Source organism: Chrysemys picta, chromosome 5 (genome assembly GCF_011386835.1).
Source record: "Chrysemys picta bellii isolate R12L10 chromosome 5, ASM1138683v2, whole genome shotgun sequence".
Classification (NCBI taxonomy): Eukaryota; Metazoa; Chordata; order Testudines; family Emydidae; genus Chrysemys; species Chrysemys picta.
The window spans coordinates 14,525,994-14,542,076 of record NC_088795.1 but is presented as its reverse complement, the minus strand read 5'-3'; the positions used below and the strand labels follow the sequence as shown (position 1 = coordinate 14,542,076).

Sequence of the window (16,083 nt, the reverse complement as noted above, 5' to 3'; positions counted from 1 at the left end):
TTCAAAAGAGAATGCTTAATAGCATCTCTGTACTTGTCTGACCCCCATCACTAACCTCTGTGCACTCCCCACATATCAGTACATTTATTCTCACAACACCAGGTGAGATAAAGAAGTGCTATTTTCCCCATTTTACAGATGAAGAACTGAGCCACAGAGAGATTAAGTGATTTGCCCAAGGTCACATGCAAAGTCTGTAGCAGAGCTTTAATTAAAAAAACAAACAAAAAACCAAAACAACCCTGGTCTCCCGAATCCCAGCCCAGTTCCTCAATCACAAGTCTACATGGAAAAGTACTTTACAGTGTAAGCTCTTCAGGGCAGGGGCCATTCCTGCTTTGTATCACCAGTGTGCAGTGCCCAGCATACTGAGGGCACTACTAGAACCAAACACATTCTCTCAGTCTGTAAGGGGGGGGGAAAAAACTCTTTTTCCTACTAGCTCAGCTAATCGACCATCAGCCCGGGTACTACAAATGGGCCAGTCACTAAGTGGCCCTTAATGATTTTGAAAACGAAGAGGACCATTTTCCTGATCTTCCCCTCAACGTACAGGCATATTTCCCATTAACAACAATAGCACATGTCCTGAGGAGACTGAATCCCTCAAACTGAGGGGCAAACCAACAAACGATCCCTTCTATTCCATCTGGCTGGCATGGAAGAAAGCCCACAGATCTGTGGGGGAGACATATAAACAAATGGGTGTAGGTGGCTGGCATCCTGGATGGAGAAGAGAGGACAATGCAAGAAGAGACTAGGGCAGATAAATAAAATACATAATACCTACTGCAGATAAATTTTGCAGAGTTTGAGAAAGTAACAGCAGGAGAATTAGCCTCTGGACTAACCTCAGATTCTGAATCACTGTCTTTTTTCTCATCTTCATCTTTCCCAAGGAAGAATTTCAAACCAGCAACTAGTATCTGAAAAACATGGGCATTTGGGGGGAAGGAAGGGAAGAATTAGTTTACAAGAGGCAAAGGTCCCCATGTTAGGTCACCAGGTGCTTATAACAGGAGATATGAAATGGCGTACAACAAACAGGCTGACTGAAAACACTAGACGTGCAAAAAAACACTCTCAGTCTTTGTTGCCAGTCTTGCAACAGTGAAGCAACCACTCAAAGGGTAGCAGGACTTTCACAATGGCCCACGTGAACATGTACTATTGCACAAGGGCTGCTTTAGGAGCACAGGTATATCAGCAAAGCACCCCAGTGTGGATGGATCTTATTACTGGCCACGCTGCTCAGCAGTAGAATTTATTCTACCAGCCCTAAATAAGACAAGCTGTGCCAGCACAACGGCACCAAAGCCAGGGGCTGTGGCCAGCAGAGTTACGTCAACCAAGGACGTGAAAAGGTGTGATCATCGACTGACACAACTGTAGTGTAGACACAACCTATTGTGCAAAGGCTGGTTTCCTGAGTTGCTAGTATAATTTTGATTTTATTGCTCTGAGCAATAAGGCCATTCAAGGTAACTTTGGCAGCAGCTTGAGATCCTATGCTCAGTTTCACAAGCCTGTAGTGGTTTTAAGAAATAGAGTACGGGCCTTTACCATATAACGAACCAACCCATGGCACCCTAGGCATTTCTAAAACCACCACCACTGCAGCATCCAGACCCAGGGCTGTTTCTGGGAACGGCCAGCTGGGATACCAGTTATTTTCACTGTTGGAGCTGAGAAATCGCAACAGGGCCGATCAACATGAGGCAATGCTCCTGAACGTCACGTTTGGCTAGCACTGCCCAGCCTGAGGGGGTAGGAATGTCACACCAGCCAGCAACAGCTGGGCTACGAACTTGCATTCCCGAGGGGTTCATAACTCTGAGGTTCTACTGTATAGAAAGGAAGTTGCACACACACACACACACACACACACACACAGATAGGTTTCCACCTCACCTTTGTGACTTTGGAAAAGCAGGCTGTTGTGATAACATTTACTGTTTTGGCATCATTCCTGGAATAAGCAAAACATTAATATACCTTCACCAAGAAGTTTGATGATCTTGCAGAACAAGACATCATGGTAGATTTAATGCAAAGTAGATTCACTGGAAACAAATCCCACAATACTAGCTGCTTTCATCATACCATCAGTGATTTCAAACGCAAACCAAGAGCTGATGTTTCTCCATGCCATTTGTTGTCATTTTTCCTACACAAAAATCATCAGGTCGAGATAGATAAAGCATATATGCTTCTGGGTAAGTTCACACTTGAGAAGAACACACAATTTCATTTTGACAACAAAGATGAACCAATAAAAGTAATAGCAGGCCCCACAGTAAAAGATACTTCAAGTGATAAGAAATTGCCTGTTAAAATAAATGCAGAGAGATTTGGCTTTCATTACAAAAGCTACAGGAAAGGTTTGAAACAATCTGTAAGAGAGGTTTATAAATATTGTAGGTCCTGAACTGAATTTGAGATGAGTCTCGAATACCTATAAAGCAACTTAGCAATACTGCAAAAGCCCTATCCTTAAAAGGGGAAGGTATAATACAGGTAATCTCATCATACCATTCCCTCCAATGGCACATGGCCCATCTGCAACTGCTGGTAGGAAATAGCCCCAATTGCTGGAGATGGGGCACTACATGGCCCTCTCTGAGTTACTACATAGAATTCTTTCCCAGGTATCTGGCTGGTGGGTCTTGCCCACATGCTCAGGGTCTAACTGATCACCATGTGGGGCATCGGGAAGGAATTTTCTCCCAGGTCAGATTGGCAAAGACCCTGGATGTTTTTCCCCTTCCTCTGAAGCATGGGGCACTGGTCACTTGCTGGGCTGAACTGGAGTAAATGGTGGATTCTCTATAACTTGAAGTCTTAAATCCTGATTTGAAGACTTCGGTAATTCAGCCAGAGGTCATGGGCCTATTACAGGAGTGGATGGGTGAGGTTCTGTGGCCCATGTCAGACTAGATGATCATGATGGTCCATTCTGGCCTTAAAGCCGATGCGTCTATAAGTAAGATGGTCATCTATATATTCCAAGTGTTCCCGGTGTTTACTCTATTGCAATATTTCTTTCCCCTCCATTGTACCAGAGGCATTATTACACTGCTGTTCTAGAACTGGCAGACCCATTGCGGCAGTGCATGACTTATCTGCCTGCCCAACGGATTCATCGCATATCCAAGATCAACACGTGAACAAAGCTCCTGAAGCCCAAACATGCTCTGCCAACTCGCCTAATGCCCCAGTTGTTATCTCTCCTTTCTATAGAAGCCAGTCCTGCTGCACAGTCGGGCTGAACTCCTGCTGAAGTCCCTAGGAACGCTGCCTGGAATAAAGAACGAAGGGCGTGCAAACCACCCCTGCAGAATATTGGGGAGATCCCCAAGAGGCAGAAAATGCTTAAAAGGAGCAGTATTTCTTATCTGTACCGTTCATTTCCATGGCAGGACCAAGAGGTTAAAAGGGGGGTACAAGTTAGGTGACAACTCTTTTTTCCCCCACGACGACACACACTTAGGGATAATTAGAACCTAAAACAATAGTCAAATGAAGATCCACCCTTGCTATTCCTCACGGTGAAACATCTGCCTAGAGCAGCAGCACCAGAACTCAGGCAGCAGTGGACTCAATAAACATCTGTGCGTCTCCATTAATACTCGAAGTTCTGTGCTTCTTCTAATACATTGCCATCTTGGAGCTTACCCAGCCCCCGGCTTATTCAAAACAGCGCTTGCTTTTACTTCAGAAAACCAACTCACTCCTAAAAACGTGAATTCACCAAGCAGGTAGCATCAATGTACAGGCTTCTTTTCTAATACTAGCCATGCAAATCCTATTTCTTCTCTTGAAGTACACCTACACTTGCAGCAGCGTGTAGAAAACAGCCAGGGCCCACCCAGCTAGCACGGATGTAAATAGCAGTGTCGCTGGGGAGGCACCGCTTAGGCAAGTAGAGTACAAAACGCGCCAGAAACTTCGGGAAATACCCTACACATCTCTCAACACACCCAAGCGGTGCCTCCCAGGTCTACACTGATATTTTTAGCAGTGTAGTGTCCCGCTACCTCCTCACTGCCAGCGCCTTTCCCCACTGCATGGGCCTACATGCACTATACACACTGCCGCAAGTGTACACAAGGGCTTGGACATCAGCCACAGCTGGACTTCACGACTTACTATACAGCAGAACGATATTCAAGATTTAATGCATCAATAGAGAGGCTCAAGAAAGCATGTATATGTACAGGTATACTTGTTTATTGTTCTTCAAAGGAAAACGTCTAAGATTGTTCCTGTGCACCTTCTCCTGCAAAGTCTCTCGGTCATTTCTGCCCTTCTAGATTGTGTTCTACAAAACACAGTACAACCACACTACAAATGGATTGCCCCAGGGTGCACCCATTTAAAATCAAAGCAATTTTAATCACAGATTTTAATGACTGAGATCAGCAAGCAGAAAACCTCGATTTAAATCATCAATTTTAAACCTGTTTTGCATTTGTACTTTTTAGTTATTTTCCGAAAGAAAGATGGATTCTTATTGGTTGGGAACCATTAAAACATGTTGATTTGCAACAAAAATATAGCCTTTACACCACACTTGATGCTTCTTTTTTCTAACCAGGAAGCTGCACTACACCTCTATACACATTTATTTAAGCAATTATATGCACAAAAATAGCATTTTAAAATGTTTTTCATTCGTTAAAGCTATCTTGTACATGCTGGATACAAAAGGAAAAAAGTTGATCAGAAAGTTTATCAAAACATGTTTTGCATTTAAAACTAACTGACTTATTAAACTAAAAAAGTATTATCTGTACTTAGTGAACTGAATTAATTGCCACCATGTCTTTCAAGATTTTAGAACTAGTAGATCTCATCTTCTCCCACTTCATTTTTATTCATAGAATGGAAGAGGAACACAAGCTTTTCTGCTTTTTCAACTCCCAATTTGTTTCTTAACTTTGAATAAAGTAGTCATTGACCTGAACTAACTGAATACAATGAAAAGAAGAAAATAGTCTCTCAGTACCTGCAATAGAGGTTACTGCTGTCAAAAGCTGGGTTAGCTCTTCATCAAACTCTGGTTCTAGGTGCTTAGCCAGTGACTTCCACCAGTGCAGTGGTCTGACTTTCTTTAAAATTAGGCAGCAAAGATGTACTTCTTAATATTATTTTTTTGTGTTTAATTTAAATTTTTTTTAAATTACAGTACATTTAGGCCTTAAAGGTTGTCAAATTCCAATACGTTTATTTTTAAAAATAAACCTTCATTTAATTTAAATAAAAAAGTCTATATTTTTTTAAATCATCGATTTTTATCCATCCTGGGTTGCCCCAGAATAATCAAGAACCAATTCCGTGCAATCAAACTCACCAAATATTCCTTCTATATAGTTCAATCATCACATCCAGAGATATCTTGGCTGCAGTAGGATTGCTGTCTCTTAACATAGTATACATGAAATTTTGCAGTGTCTAAAGAAGAAGAAGAAATTGGGAAAATGATGAGCGAGTTTGAAAAAGTTTTCATAATAAAAAGCATTCAGTCAAAGTAAACCTGGAAGCCAGCATACTTACTGTATTCACTTTATTGTTCTTGTGTTTAGCATTTATATTCTTGATGTCTGTCACAATGTGAGTATATAAAGTCTGTAAACAAACAGTGACATGTATAGTAAAGTGAAGTATTTACACGCGGCAACCGACAAAGTTCATTTCCTAAAGCCCATTCGTACTATCATGCAAGGAGAGCGCCAGTCACTATGGCAGACACGTTTTTTTCCAAAGCCACAGTTGGGAGAGGAAAAAAAAGTAACTGGCCCCAATCCTGTGCGACTTTAAAGAACAATAGCTATGCTGCACTAATCCCCCGTGGGCCACTCCTATTCTGCACTGAGTGACTTTTTGCACTTTAGCTTAATCCCCTTCCAAAGTGAAATAACGGTTTGATGAACAGTGAGCGGGTGGCAAGTTGGGTTATAAATTTACAGTGCACCAGCCTGCCACACACTATCACTGCAGACCCTGCTACCACACCCTACAAGTTCCAGAGTGCACTTTTATCTAGTCCTGTTTCAAAGCAGAGCAGGTCAATGTGCACTAGGGAACTTTTCGTGTGTGGTAGCAGGGGTCACACAGTCAGCACACTAATGCAATGTAGATTTACACCCTAGCTTGCTGCATACTATTCGTCTTGACAAACCCTAAGTTAAACCACAAAAGGAGAAAAAGAGCGTTCACATGGGGAGTTAATGTGGAATAACTATTCTGCATGAAGCAACAGAGGGTCCTGTGGCACCTTTAAGACTAACAGATGTAGTGGAGCATAAGCTTTCGTGGGTGAATACCCACTTCATCTGACAAAAGCTTATGCTCCACTACATCTGTTAGTCTTAAAGGTGCCACAGGACTCTGTTGCTTTTTACAGATCCAGACTAACATGGCTACCCCTCTGATACTATTCTGCACAATTTCCTTATATAGACAAGACCACAGTCTTTGCAGAGTGGGGATCATAGAGAACTGAACACATCAAATATAGCTGTAATAAAAACAATTCTTGTATTGCTGAAATTTCTTTTACAAATTCAGCTAAGTTTTGACTGACTGTTGTCGTAAGTTTGATTCCAGTCAATTCCATTTTCAGTTAGTGATAAATCTTTCTGCAACAAAGAAGGCGTTTAAATATGTTTATGGCCAGCAGGGCTTTTCATTTACAAGTTTCCCTAAAGAACTCAGGAGTTCCTGTTTGGGTACTGTACCTACAACAGAAAAGTCCTCAGTGAATAGGAGTGTCTATCCCATAACTTTAGGAATAAACTCCTGAATTCTATTCCAGAAATTAGTATCATGTAGGGATGTAGAACACATTCTAACTTATGCCTAGACAATTATCTATAGTGTCTCCAAGACAGATCAGATATGCTGATTTTTAAATCAATGTAATTATGTTTATTCCTAGTACACCTATGACGCGCTTTAGCCCACGTTCACCACTTTTATATGGTGATGTTATATTTTGTACAAAGTATGCCTTGTGAGCTCTCATTTGAAAACTCAATCTGCTGAATATTATGATCCTGGTGAAATGTGTGCAACAACACTGCATGTAAAATGATGATTGTTACTGAAACATGTTGTAGTTCTGGGTAACGACCACAAACCAATTTCTCAGAGACAAAGACACCCTAGCATGCCAGCAAAGTGCTAAAGAGTCATTACCAGCTTAATCGGACATTCTCCAGAAGGGGGGAGGGGGGCGGCAGGAGAGATGGGGAGTTGCAAACAAGAAATTTACAATTCACCCGAAGGACAGTTTGGCGCTCACATATACAATGGAACTGCCTGTCCCTATGATCCAGCAAGGATTTTTCCAGCACAAAGGGCTAGAGTGTAAAAAAAAAAAAAAGGAGGGGGGGGGAGGGGAAATGTCCCTAGCCACCTCTCTGCTCACGAGAGCAATGACTCTCAGAGAACTGAACAAAGTGTCCATCTCTAGAATATTTGGTCACAATCACATCAAACTGCGAAAAGCCCAAATACGCTAAAATCTTCACTAGTGGAATCAACAGAACTACAATCGGGTTATATATTCAGCTACTGGGAAGAGCAAAGAGGCTGTCTGGTGCTGCTGAATTACTTGTGCTTCCTTCTCATCAGAGAGGGAAAAACATCGACAAGAGGCTCACCAAGGACATAAAACCAGTTCTTATTTTGCAGCTTACTTTTCGCAGAAGTTTATCATGGCAGCGCAGGAGTTCAAAGAAGAGTTCCAGCAAACTTGTAGGGTTTATGAGATTCTTGTTTCTTAATAAGATCAGAGCTTTGCAAAATGTCTGCAACAAAGAAGCAGTGACCAGAATCACAATTTGAAAATGACTGAGACAAGAGCATTTATTATTCATCTACAAAAATAAAAGTCAGGCCCAAATCCTGCTCAGACTTTTACACACAACAAGTAGTTCCAGAGAAGTCAACAAGACATTAAGTTGTGTACATTAAGACAGTACATTAAGCACGTGTATTAGTCTTTGAAGGATCTGGGAAAAGATGTGCTACTGGAGCCCCGAGTTGCTAACTTTGTGATGGTCCTCTAAACCAGAGTACCACTTCTCTACCAACAGGACCACTCTGGCCTTGATTTTTGGATACCCAATTTGAGGCATCTTGAAGGAGTCAGATATTCAGAAAGCTGGGCACTGAAAAACTGAGGCACACAAAATTAATAGTCACTTAGGACAATGTAAGCCCCTGCTTATACTGTAAAATAAAATTCTGTACAGAATCCTCTTAAAGACCTTATCAATAAACATCAGTGCTTTAAATGTCAGACTTACCATTCGAAGATCTGCATCCAAAACGGTGTGGTTGTAAGAAAGCAGTTCTTTCAGCTGTTGTGGAAAATCAACAAGATGTTCTGGATAGCAGTGCCCAACCTGTTTAAAAAAGTAATCTTTATTGAAGTCGCTATAATAAACTCTAACAGTGTAACAATGGTATATTTCCCTGAGAGTATCTGATACTATAAAAAAAAAAAAACCTAAAAAAATATACATTAAATGACGACTAACTTTTTCAAATTTTGTTGATGTGCAGTATATCTTTGAATGCTGAAGTTTCTATCATTAACTACCTACATAAAAGCTCACTTCTTTATTAAAGGATTAAGAGTGCTGTAAAATCTGTATGTTCGATGCATTTAAAGGTGATCTGCAACACTCATTCCAATAATAAGATAATTATGAGTAACAAGTTCCATTTGGCATCACTATGATGTTCCAGAATCATTCTGAAACAACACACCTATTACAAATTTTGCTGAAGCAATGTAGTCTGTCAAATGGTATTCAACTGGGTTATTGTTTGTTTTTTAAACAAACAGTTCAGTTTTTAAAATGTTTTACTTTTACCATTTTATAGTGTAATCCACAGAAAGCAACACTGGAGAACGGAAATTAAAAAAAATATATTATTAAAATCTTTTCATCCGTTATTTATCACCTGCTCCTAGCTATATGGAGCATCTGTATATAGCTTACAATTATTTCATTGGGGGGAAAGGTTTTGCAGGCCATCTTTAATAGTTCTATGTGTTTGTTTTTCCTAGAATTACAGAATTTTACCTGTGCCAAGAAGATCACCAATTCAGCCAGCTCCTTACTGGGCTTATCGGGCTGGAGTTTGAAAATCTCCACATTGGACTGGTAGTGACGATACTGCTGGAGAAACTGACACACAAATATGGCATTTCACTCTTAGTTGTCATTACTGGATAAGATAGCTTCTCAATATCAAGAGATCCAAGGCCCCCATTCTGCTCCACCTGAAAACTGCAGCAAAACTCTCAGTGACTTCAGTGGTACAGGATCAGGCCCTTAGAAACCCATTCATGTCAGACAATCCCCTCGAAACGGCACTCTTTTTAGTGTATGCGCAACGTGCCTCAGGCGGCACGTGACCAGGATTAATCATCGACAACGGTCTGCTGGTTGGATCATTAGCTTCCCCAGCTTGGGCAGGGTACTGAAGGGGAGGGCGACATGAACACTGCTCCATGCCCCCTGAAATGCCACTGAGTCCCTTTAAATATATAATTACATTTTCCCTGTGACATTCAAGCCAAGCAGCTTTTGATGATACATCTCAAGTGTCTCAGTGATGTGACTAACAGTTAATCCACTTGAGATGGGAGTACGTCTCTTATTAGGGTGAGATATTAATATTTACAATGGGGCACAGAGGAACCAATCAAAGTTAGGTTCCCGTTGTGCTAGAAACTGCATGGACCCCCGGGCCCTGACCTTGCAAAGATTTGATGCACTGTGAGCAGTCAAGCACATGCTTAAGTCTTTGCAGGACTGGGGAGCAGCCGAGCACAGTCCCCGTCCAGAAAAGTATGCATCAGAAGCCGGTAAAGCACAAACAGCTGCGGTGCAGGTATAATGCATGCACATTGCCTACAGGCAGGAGGGAGACGGGTGTTGCATAATGCCACTTTAAACTATCATCGCTGTGTGGAGAACTCCTGAGGTTTAAAATTCTGGTTTCAACTCAACCTCTAACCACAGGGGAGATGGGACAGCGAGGAAGGTATCCAGACCTATTGACCATACGTACATTGGGAGAATGGCTGTGTTTAACATCAAGGATCAAACAGAACAGTTCCCTCACCCCAAAGCTAATGGTCAACATGACTGTTCCACTGGCATAGACACTATCTTGGACCATGCATATGCCAGCGGGCTAACCGTCTTTAACACCGATCTGTGTGAAATGAATGAGAGAGTAGAAATATATTTACTGTTTCTACTCTTTGTGCATCTGACAACACTAAGAGCTTATCTACCACTTAAGTCGATGTAACTTATGTCACTTAGGGATGTGAAAAAGCCACACCCCTGAGCGACACAAATGACATCGACTTAAGTGCTGTCCACACCAGCGCTAAGTCAGCACGAGACGCTCTCCTGACGACAACACAGCTTTCGTCTCTTGTGGAGGTGGAGTAATTATGCTGACAGGAGGGCGCTCTCCTATCGGAGTAGAGCTTCTTCACCGAACGCGCCGATGTAGCAGGATAGTGTAGATTCACCCTAAGCGTCTTGTCAGTTTTGATGTCTCCCCTATCGTCGGTCAGTTTCAGATGTTTGGGTGGGACTTTCAGTAGCCAGAGGGGAGTTTTTATTTTAAAAAGAAATAGGCAATTGTAGGACTACGAGAACTGGTAAGGGGATTCAGGACTGGCATAAAGTTACTTCTAGCTTTTTTAAGAAGCTAAAATGATGGCAAGTTGGCAGTTTAAGGGCTCGCCAATGCTTGTACCACAACTCTGAATAAGGTGCAATAGCTGTTCGTTAATACTTCCATGAGTACACAAGCCCTAAGTCAACTTTTAAAGTCTCTCTTAGGCACTGATCTACACACAAAAGTTGTACCACATTAACTATACCAGTACAGACTTGGCAGTATGGATGCAGTTATACTAGTACAGCAGTGCTTCATAATAGCATAGCTAGTCCCCTTCAGGAAGACAAATAAACCACACCAGCATAAGGCACCTTTATACCAGTACAATTCTATCAGTAAAAGTATCACCCCTAACTAAAATAGTTAAATTGCTGGCAAAAAAGGTGTCTAGCCAGAGCCAAGGCCCAGGTTCAGTTTGATGCTTTAGCACATGCCTAATCTGAAGCATGTAAAGTCACATTGAGTTCAAGGAGTCCAGCTCCATGTGAGAAAATGAATGAGGAGGCGTGTTGCCTTATATGCCACCATCTCTGGTGAAGGCAACTATATCTTAACGGGGGAAAGGGGCGTTTTTACATCAAAACATCTAACTCCAGGCAGCGCAGACAAGACACCTCCATGTAGCCAGCCGAGCTGAGAAGCTCAGTGCCTCGTCACCACTAGGATTTCACTCCCATCATCGTCCAACTAGTTATCGCCAGGTACACACGCCCTTTGCGAGCAAGGCCATAGAGCCCTTTGGGGGCAGGGGATTGCGCTGTGGAAGTGACACTGAATGGGGGTGACTCTGATTACCTTCCCCAGACCTGAAGAGGAGCTCTGTGAAGCTGGCCAGCCGGTCGGCACCTTCCACCAGCAGAAGCTGGTCCATTAAGAGATATTAACTCCCCCGCCTTGTCCCTCTCTGGCACCCGCAGGGCACAACACGTGGTGTCACTGCCCTCCGGACCTCCCAAGGGAAAGAGGGTTTCCCGGCGGCGGAGGTCCCGCTCTCTCACCTCCTCGGTATAAGCCGGCGGGTCCCGCTTGATCAGGTTCTGCAGCTGGGGCAGGTTACTGGGCAGCTTGTTGTTGTTGCGGCCAGACATGGCTGCCGAAGCCGGGACGCTACCGCCTACGAGTGGCTTTGCCCCTCCCGGAACAACCACGTGGGCGACCACTGGACGCTGCCATCTTGGCTTCCAAAGCTAAGGGAGCCGCAGAGGGACAAACTTATTACACAAGCGACCGCACGTGCGTTGTTCGGAGTCTGGCCTGCTGGGAGCCGCCTGCGCCCCCTACAGGCAGAGAGCGCAGGGGCCCAGGAGGGTGCTGGGCAGCAAGGCCAGCACTAGAGATGGGGCTCCTTGGGGCAAGCACGGTGATAGGTGCCAAATGCTTCATTAAAGTGTCCCCGGTTAATAGCAATTTGTTGTATTAGGGAAAGAGCTGTCCCTGGCCAGCGGAGGGGGGATTCCAGCTGGGACCGGCAGGCCCAGTTCCCCTAAGGTGTTGGACACCTAGTTCCTGCTGAAATCAGTAGGAATTAGGTACCTAGATACTCTGGAGGATTGGGGCCCCTGTGCTGCTCTTCTGGGACCAGCTCCTTTCTGTCACAGACCAGGGACGCACGTCTCAGCCCCTTTGCGCTGCACACCAAGGCAAAGAGCCACAGTGTAAACGGGAATCAGGCCCAGAGCCTCTTCAGGGAGGTGCCCTCCAGTGTGGCACTGGCTTTCCCGCCCCACTTTGCCAAAGACCAAATGTGTTGACCTTCAGGTGAAGCTGCAATGCTTATCTATTCTTCCAGCATTTTCTTTGGGGTGACAGGGAAAGGTAAGTAGATGAGTGGGGATGGGGTGCAGCTCTGGTGTTAGAGGTGTAGGAGGAAGACTTGAGAAAGTGCAATTGGTTGGATATTGGTTTACAAACATTGAGCTTTCTTTATGTGTATTTTTATCAATTAATATGGTAGGATAATAGCATTAATTCGCTGATGGAGTTAGTCAACTGTAAATATATCTAGCACTATGAATGAAATTTCAGCTGATGAATGATTACATAGTACAAACTCCAAAGCAACTGTTACAGTTTTCAGTGTCTTTTATTCACTTTAATTGGTTTATCTTTAAAAGAGGAAGTCTAACACAAGGAATGTTGTGAATATTATATTAGCCATTTGTTATATTTCAGATGCATTTAATCTATAAATGTTTATACATCAGTTAAACACAGAGTGTGGTTAGCTTTAGATTATAAGATTTCTTCAATTTTATTTATAAAGCCTACAGACAAATGTTTCACGTACCCTAGAACAACAATCATATGTGATATTATAGAAATTAATATTAATTACATTAATTTCAAACCTGATAGAAAAAATAACTTGGAATTCTTAGTATGTGTTACCTGAGAATATTATTTTTTTTCTCGTAGTTATGATTATAATAATATAATAACCCGTCCGTGTGGCTCAAAGAGGGAGCCTATAGCACTGAAATCCTAAAATCTCATTACTCTGTTGAAGTGATCTTTAGCTCTTCTCCTTTACCGGTGAGTGCTTTGTGAAGACCTGTCAAAATAAAACACAGTGGGAACTTTATCCTTTCATTAGAATTTTTCTTTCAGGATTTTACATACAGAAGGGCTTGATTTTCGTCTCACACTAGCTTTACGCTGTGCCACTCCATTGGACTTACTCCTGATTTACACCAGTTTAAGTCACATCAGAACCAGGGCCATCGAGTACTTGGTAGAACAGCAGGTTAAATTTAAAGGACCAGATTCTACCACTGTTAAGCTGATTGGCACCTTACGCTGCAAATAGTCCCTTTGCTTTGAGGGTAAAAGTGGCACAATCTGGTCCTAAAGGATTATGTGATTTCTCAGTAGACATCATGAATGGCCATTCTTCCCAGCTTTTGAAGCCCACACATGAGTGAAGAGCCCCAAAATTCAGCACAAGTGAGTGTAGTACTGAGTCTGAGACACACAGGCTGTTTAAACAAACTTGTTTTTCCCTTTGAAACAATGCAATGCATTTGACGTGCTCTTCTGCATGAAGCAGGGGCTATTGCTGCAATGGCGGGGTTCTGTATACCCCAGATACCTTATACTGTGTCCCAAGAAATCTGCCATTTTCTGGGGTTGCAATGCAGGTTTCTGAGGACGCTGTGAGCAGTGGTTCAGGCACAGGCCGTGAGACTGCAGTGACCATCAATTGAGCACAAAGTTGGATCTCACTGATGTATAAGACTGAAGTGAGCTCTTAAGCCCATGAGAGTTTTTCCCTGCAGACAGATGGGAAACCTACCTTTTCTTGATGAGGGTTGTCATCATCTTCTGTACCCGTTTGGAATTAGGGTTCAAGCATCTTTGCACTCCGGTGGCCTTCATTGTCGCACTGAAATGAACAAAGCAAAACAGAATTCATTTCCATAGAATGAAAAGGTCACCATTGTCTTTGTTTTCTGGGATCAGGGTCTGAATAGCAGGAGTCTGGCCCTCGGTGAGCTGAGTGATATGCTACATTGTCCCATGAGCTGGGAGCGAATACAAAATCAAAAGAACTCAAATCAGCTAAAGCATTAGAAGGACCTACCTGATGTATTTCTATGCACCTAGGAAGTGGGATCTAGGTTCTCATCTAGTCTCAGGGCCTGATTCCCTACAACCTGTGTAGTCGTTGGCCCCTGTGCAAGGGAGTGCAAAATGCTCCTATTCAGATTTGGTAGCATTGTGCACCCACTGTGCACAGGTGTCAATGACTAAACAAGGCACCGAGCCCTGGAGAATCCCACCCTCCAGGCTAGTCCTCAGTTGGTGTATTTCCATGGAGGTCTATGAAGCTGTGTTGAACACACCAGCTGATGAGCTGGGCCTTAGTCTCTAGCCTCATTGCACTTTGCTTTGCTTGTAATACGGAGATGGACATCAGAACCTGGGGTTACGTTAAATGGGGGGAAATCCCCATATTTCCTGCAATTGCAACAACAGCCCCACGGAGTGGTGACAGCTGAGTGGTTAAGTCATTACTCACATGATCTCAACATGGTCACAGGAAGAGCTCTTGGGAATCACTTCTATTTTTCCTAAGGCTTTTGGCTGAACTAAATCAGAACCTTTGTCTACGCAGCTGCAACGTCCTTTTCCATAGGTCGGCTGCCCTAAAAGAAATGGGCCAAGAGAGAAAGATTAAAAGGATATTAGATACCTGAGATGACTTCAATCAAATATATTTAAGTCAGAAGAGGAGAGGTTGAAAACACTCCATTTCATCCTCACGGCTGCAGAGTAATTTGTCCTGCAGTGTTTCCATGTGCATATTTACATTAGAACGATGTCACAAAACATGCTACACACTTTTGCCTTGATCTCGTTAGTTTGTTTACACTAGGCCCTTCTGAACCTCTTCCTTTGAGAGCTGAGAATTTCTTTTGTGTTATCAGTCTTGTTTTGAAGTCAGAGGGCCTGATTCTGCTCTCACGCGAGTCAATGGAAAACAGGATCGCCCCGGTGTAAAAGTGATGGGAGTGAATGAGCAGTTGGAACTAAAATCATTGTTGCTCACAAAGGCTCTGATCCAACACCCATTGAAATCAGTGGGAAAGTTCCCATTGACTTCACTGTGCTTTGGGTCAGGTCCAAACTGTCTTCCTCTGCTGATTAAAACAAGACAGAATTTGATAGACTGAGGCTGATTTCACAGCCTTACAAACTAGGGGACAGCTGGACAGAAATCCAAGCCTGCTGAGAACTGTCATATTCATTTCCCTGCTACATACAAGCTGATCAGTCCGAGTCCTGCGTGGACAACCCACACCTTCTAGACACAAGCAGAGTGGACAGATGTTTGCGAGCGGCAGTAGAACACAAACCCTGAACTCAGATCACATTTTTCCAACAAAAGTAATTTCTAAGCATTTATTCTACACAGCTTTCCAGTGACTCACACCTCTGGCTTTCTCACTGTATTACACGTCTTTTGTGATATTGCTGCCTCTTACCTTGAATTTCAGCTGCAATCAGGAGCAGTGAACAAAAGACAACAGCCCAGGTTCCCTTCATGGTGAGGAGAGTGAAGGTTCTTCTGTATTATTCTTGGAGGTCTGGGAGAGGTTGAGGAGTGTCTAAGAGAAAGTGTTTCCCAGTGTACATTTATATTCTAACCTTTTCCCTCCTTGATGCTGATTGGTCTTGATTATTGCCAAGACAACTAAAATAACCAGAGATTATTCAAGCTGTGCAGGAAAGTCCCAACAGGTGACAGAATTGTTTTGCTTTGCCAACTGTTCCCTTTTAATTGAAATTCCTGATTTCTCATAAGGACTCAAACTAGGTTTCACTTTCAGTGAGTCTTAGGAAGTGATCGATGCACTC

The 16,083-nt window shown here is 42.9% G+C and overlaps 2 protein-coding genes across 3 annotated transcripts in view; both read right to left on the bottom strand.

The window, feature by feature from the left end:
- Positions 1-11,912, bottom strand: part of SDAD1 (SDA1 domain containing 1) — a 30,987-nt gene extending 19,075 nt beyond the window's left edge. Inside the window, exons 1-8 of one of the 2 annotated variants that reach the window (XM_005304106.5) lie at positions 11,724-11,912; positions 9,102-9,206; positions 8,316-8,414; positions 7,704-7,814; positions 5,557-5,628; positions 5,354-5,454; positions 1,912-1,969; positions 852-926 (exon numbers count right to left, since the gene is read on the bottom strand). In XM_005304106.5, the coding sequence (XP_005304163.2) occupies positions 852-926; positions 1,912-1,969; positions 5,354-5,454; positions 5,557-5,628; positions 7,704-7,814; positions 8,316-8,414; positions 9,102-9,206; positions 11,724-11,813 (711 nt within the window). In that variant the 5' untranslated portion in view covers positions 11,814-11,912. Of the gene's footprint in view, positions 1-851; positions 927-1,911; positions 1,970-5,353; positions 5,455-5,556; positions 5,629-7,703; positions 7,815-8,315; positions 8,415-9,101; positions 9,207-11,520 lie in introns of both variants that reach the window. The other variant, XM_065595972.1, reaches the window with a different exon arrangement.
- An 877-nt stretch (positions 11,913-12,789) lies between these two features.
- Positions 12,790-15,879, bottom strand: LOC101945137 (C-X-C motif chemokine 10-like). The gene is made up of 4 exons (XM_005304107.4): positions 15,711-15,879; positions 14,744-14,870; positions 14,018-14,107; positions 12,790-13,276 (listed from the first exon to the last, which is right to left on the bottom strand). Exons 1-4 carry the CDS (start codon positions 15,769-15,771, stop codon positions 13,252-13,254), a joined length of 303 nt encoding a protein of 100 aa, XP_005304164.1. The 5' UTR covers positions 15,772-15,879; the 3' UTR covers positions 12,790-13,251.
- Between the last annotated feature and the right edge of the window lie 204 nt (positions 15,880-16,083).

Bases quoted from the DNA above. Each gene is read 5' to 3' on its own strand.
- LOC101945137 (XM_005304107.4), bottom strand. From the start codon at position 15,771: ATGAAGGGAACCTGGGCTGTTGTCTTTTGTTCACTGCTCCTGATTGCA. The intron at 14,871-15,710 runs GTAAGAGGCAGC...CATTTCTTTTAG, and splicing joins GATTGCAGCTGAAATTCAAG to GGCAGCCGACCTATGGAAAA. The intron at 14,108-14,743 runs GTGAGTAATGAC...TGTTCATTTCAG, and splicing joins TGTGACCATGTTGAGATCAT to TGCGACAATGAAGGCCACCG.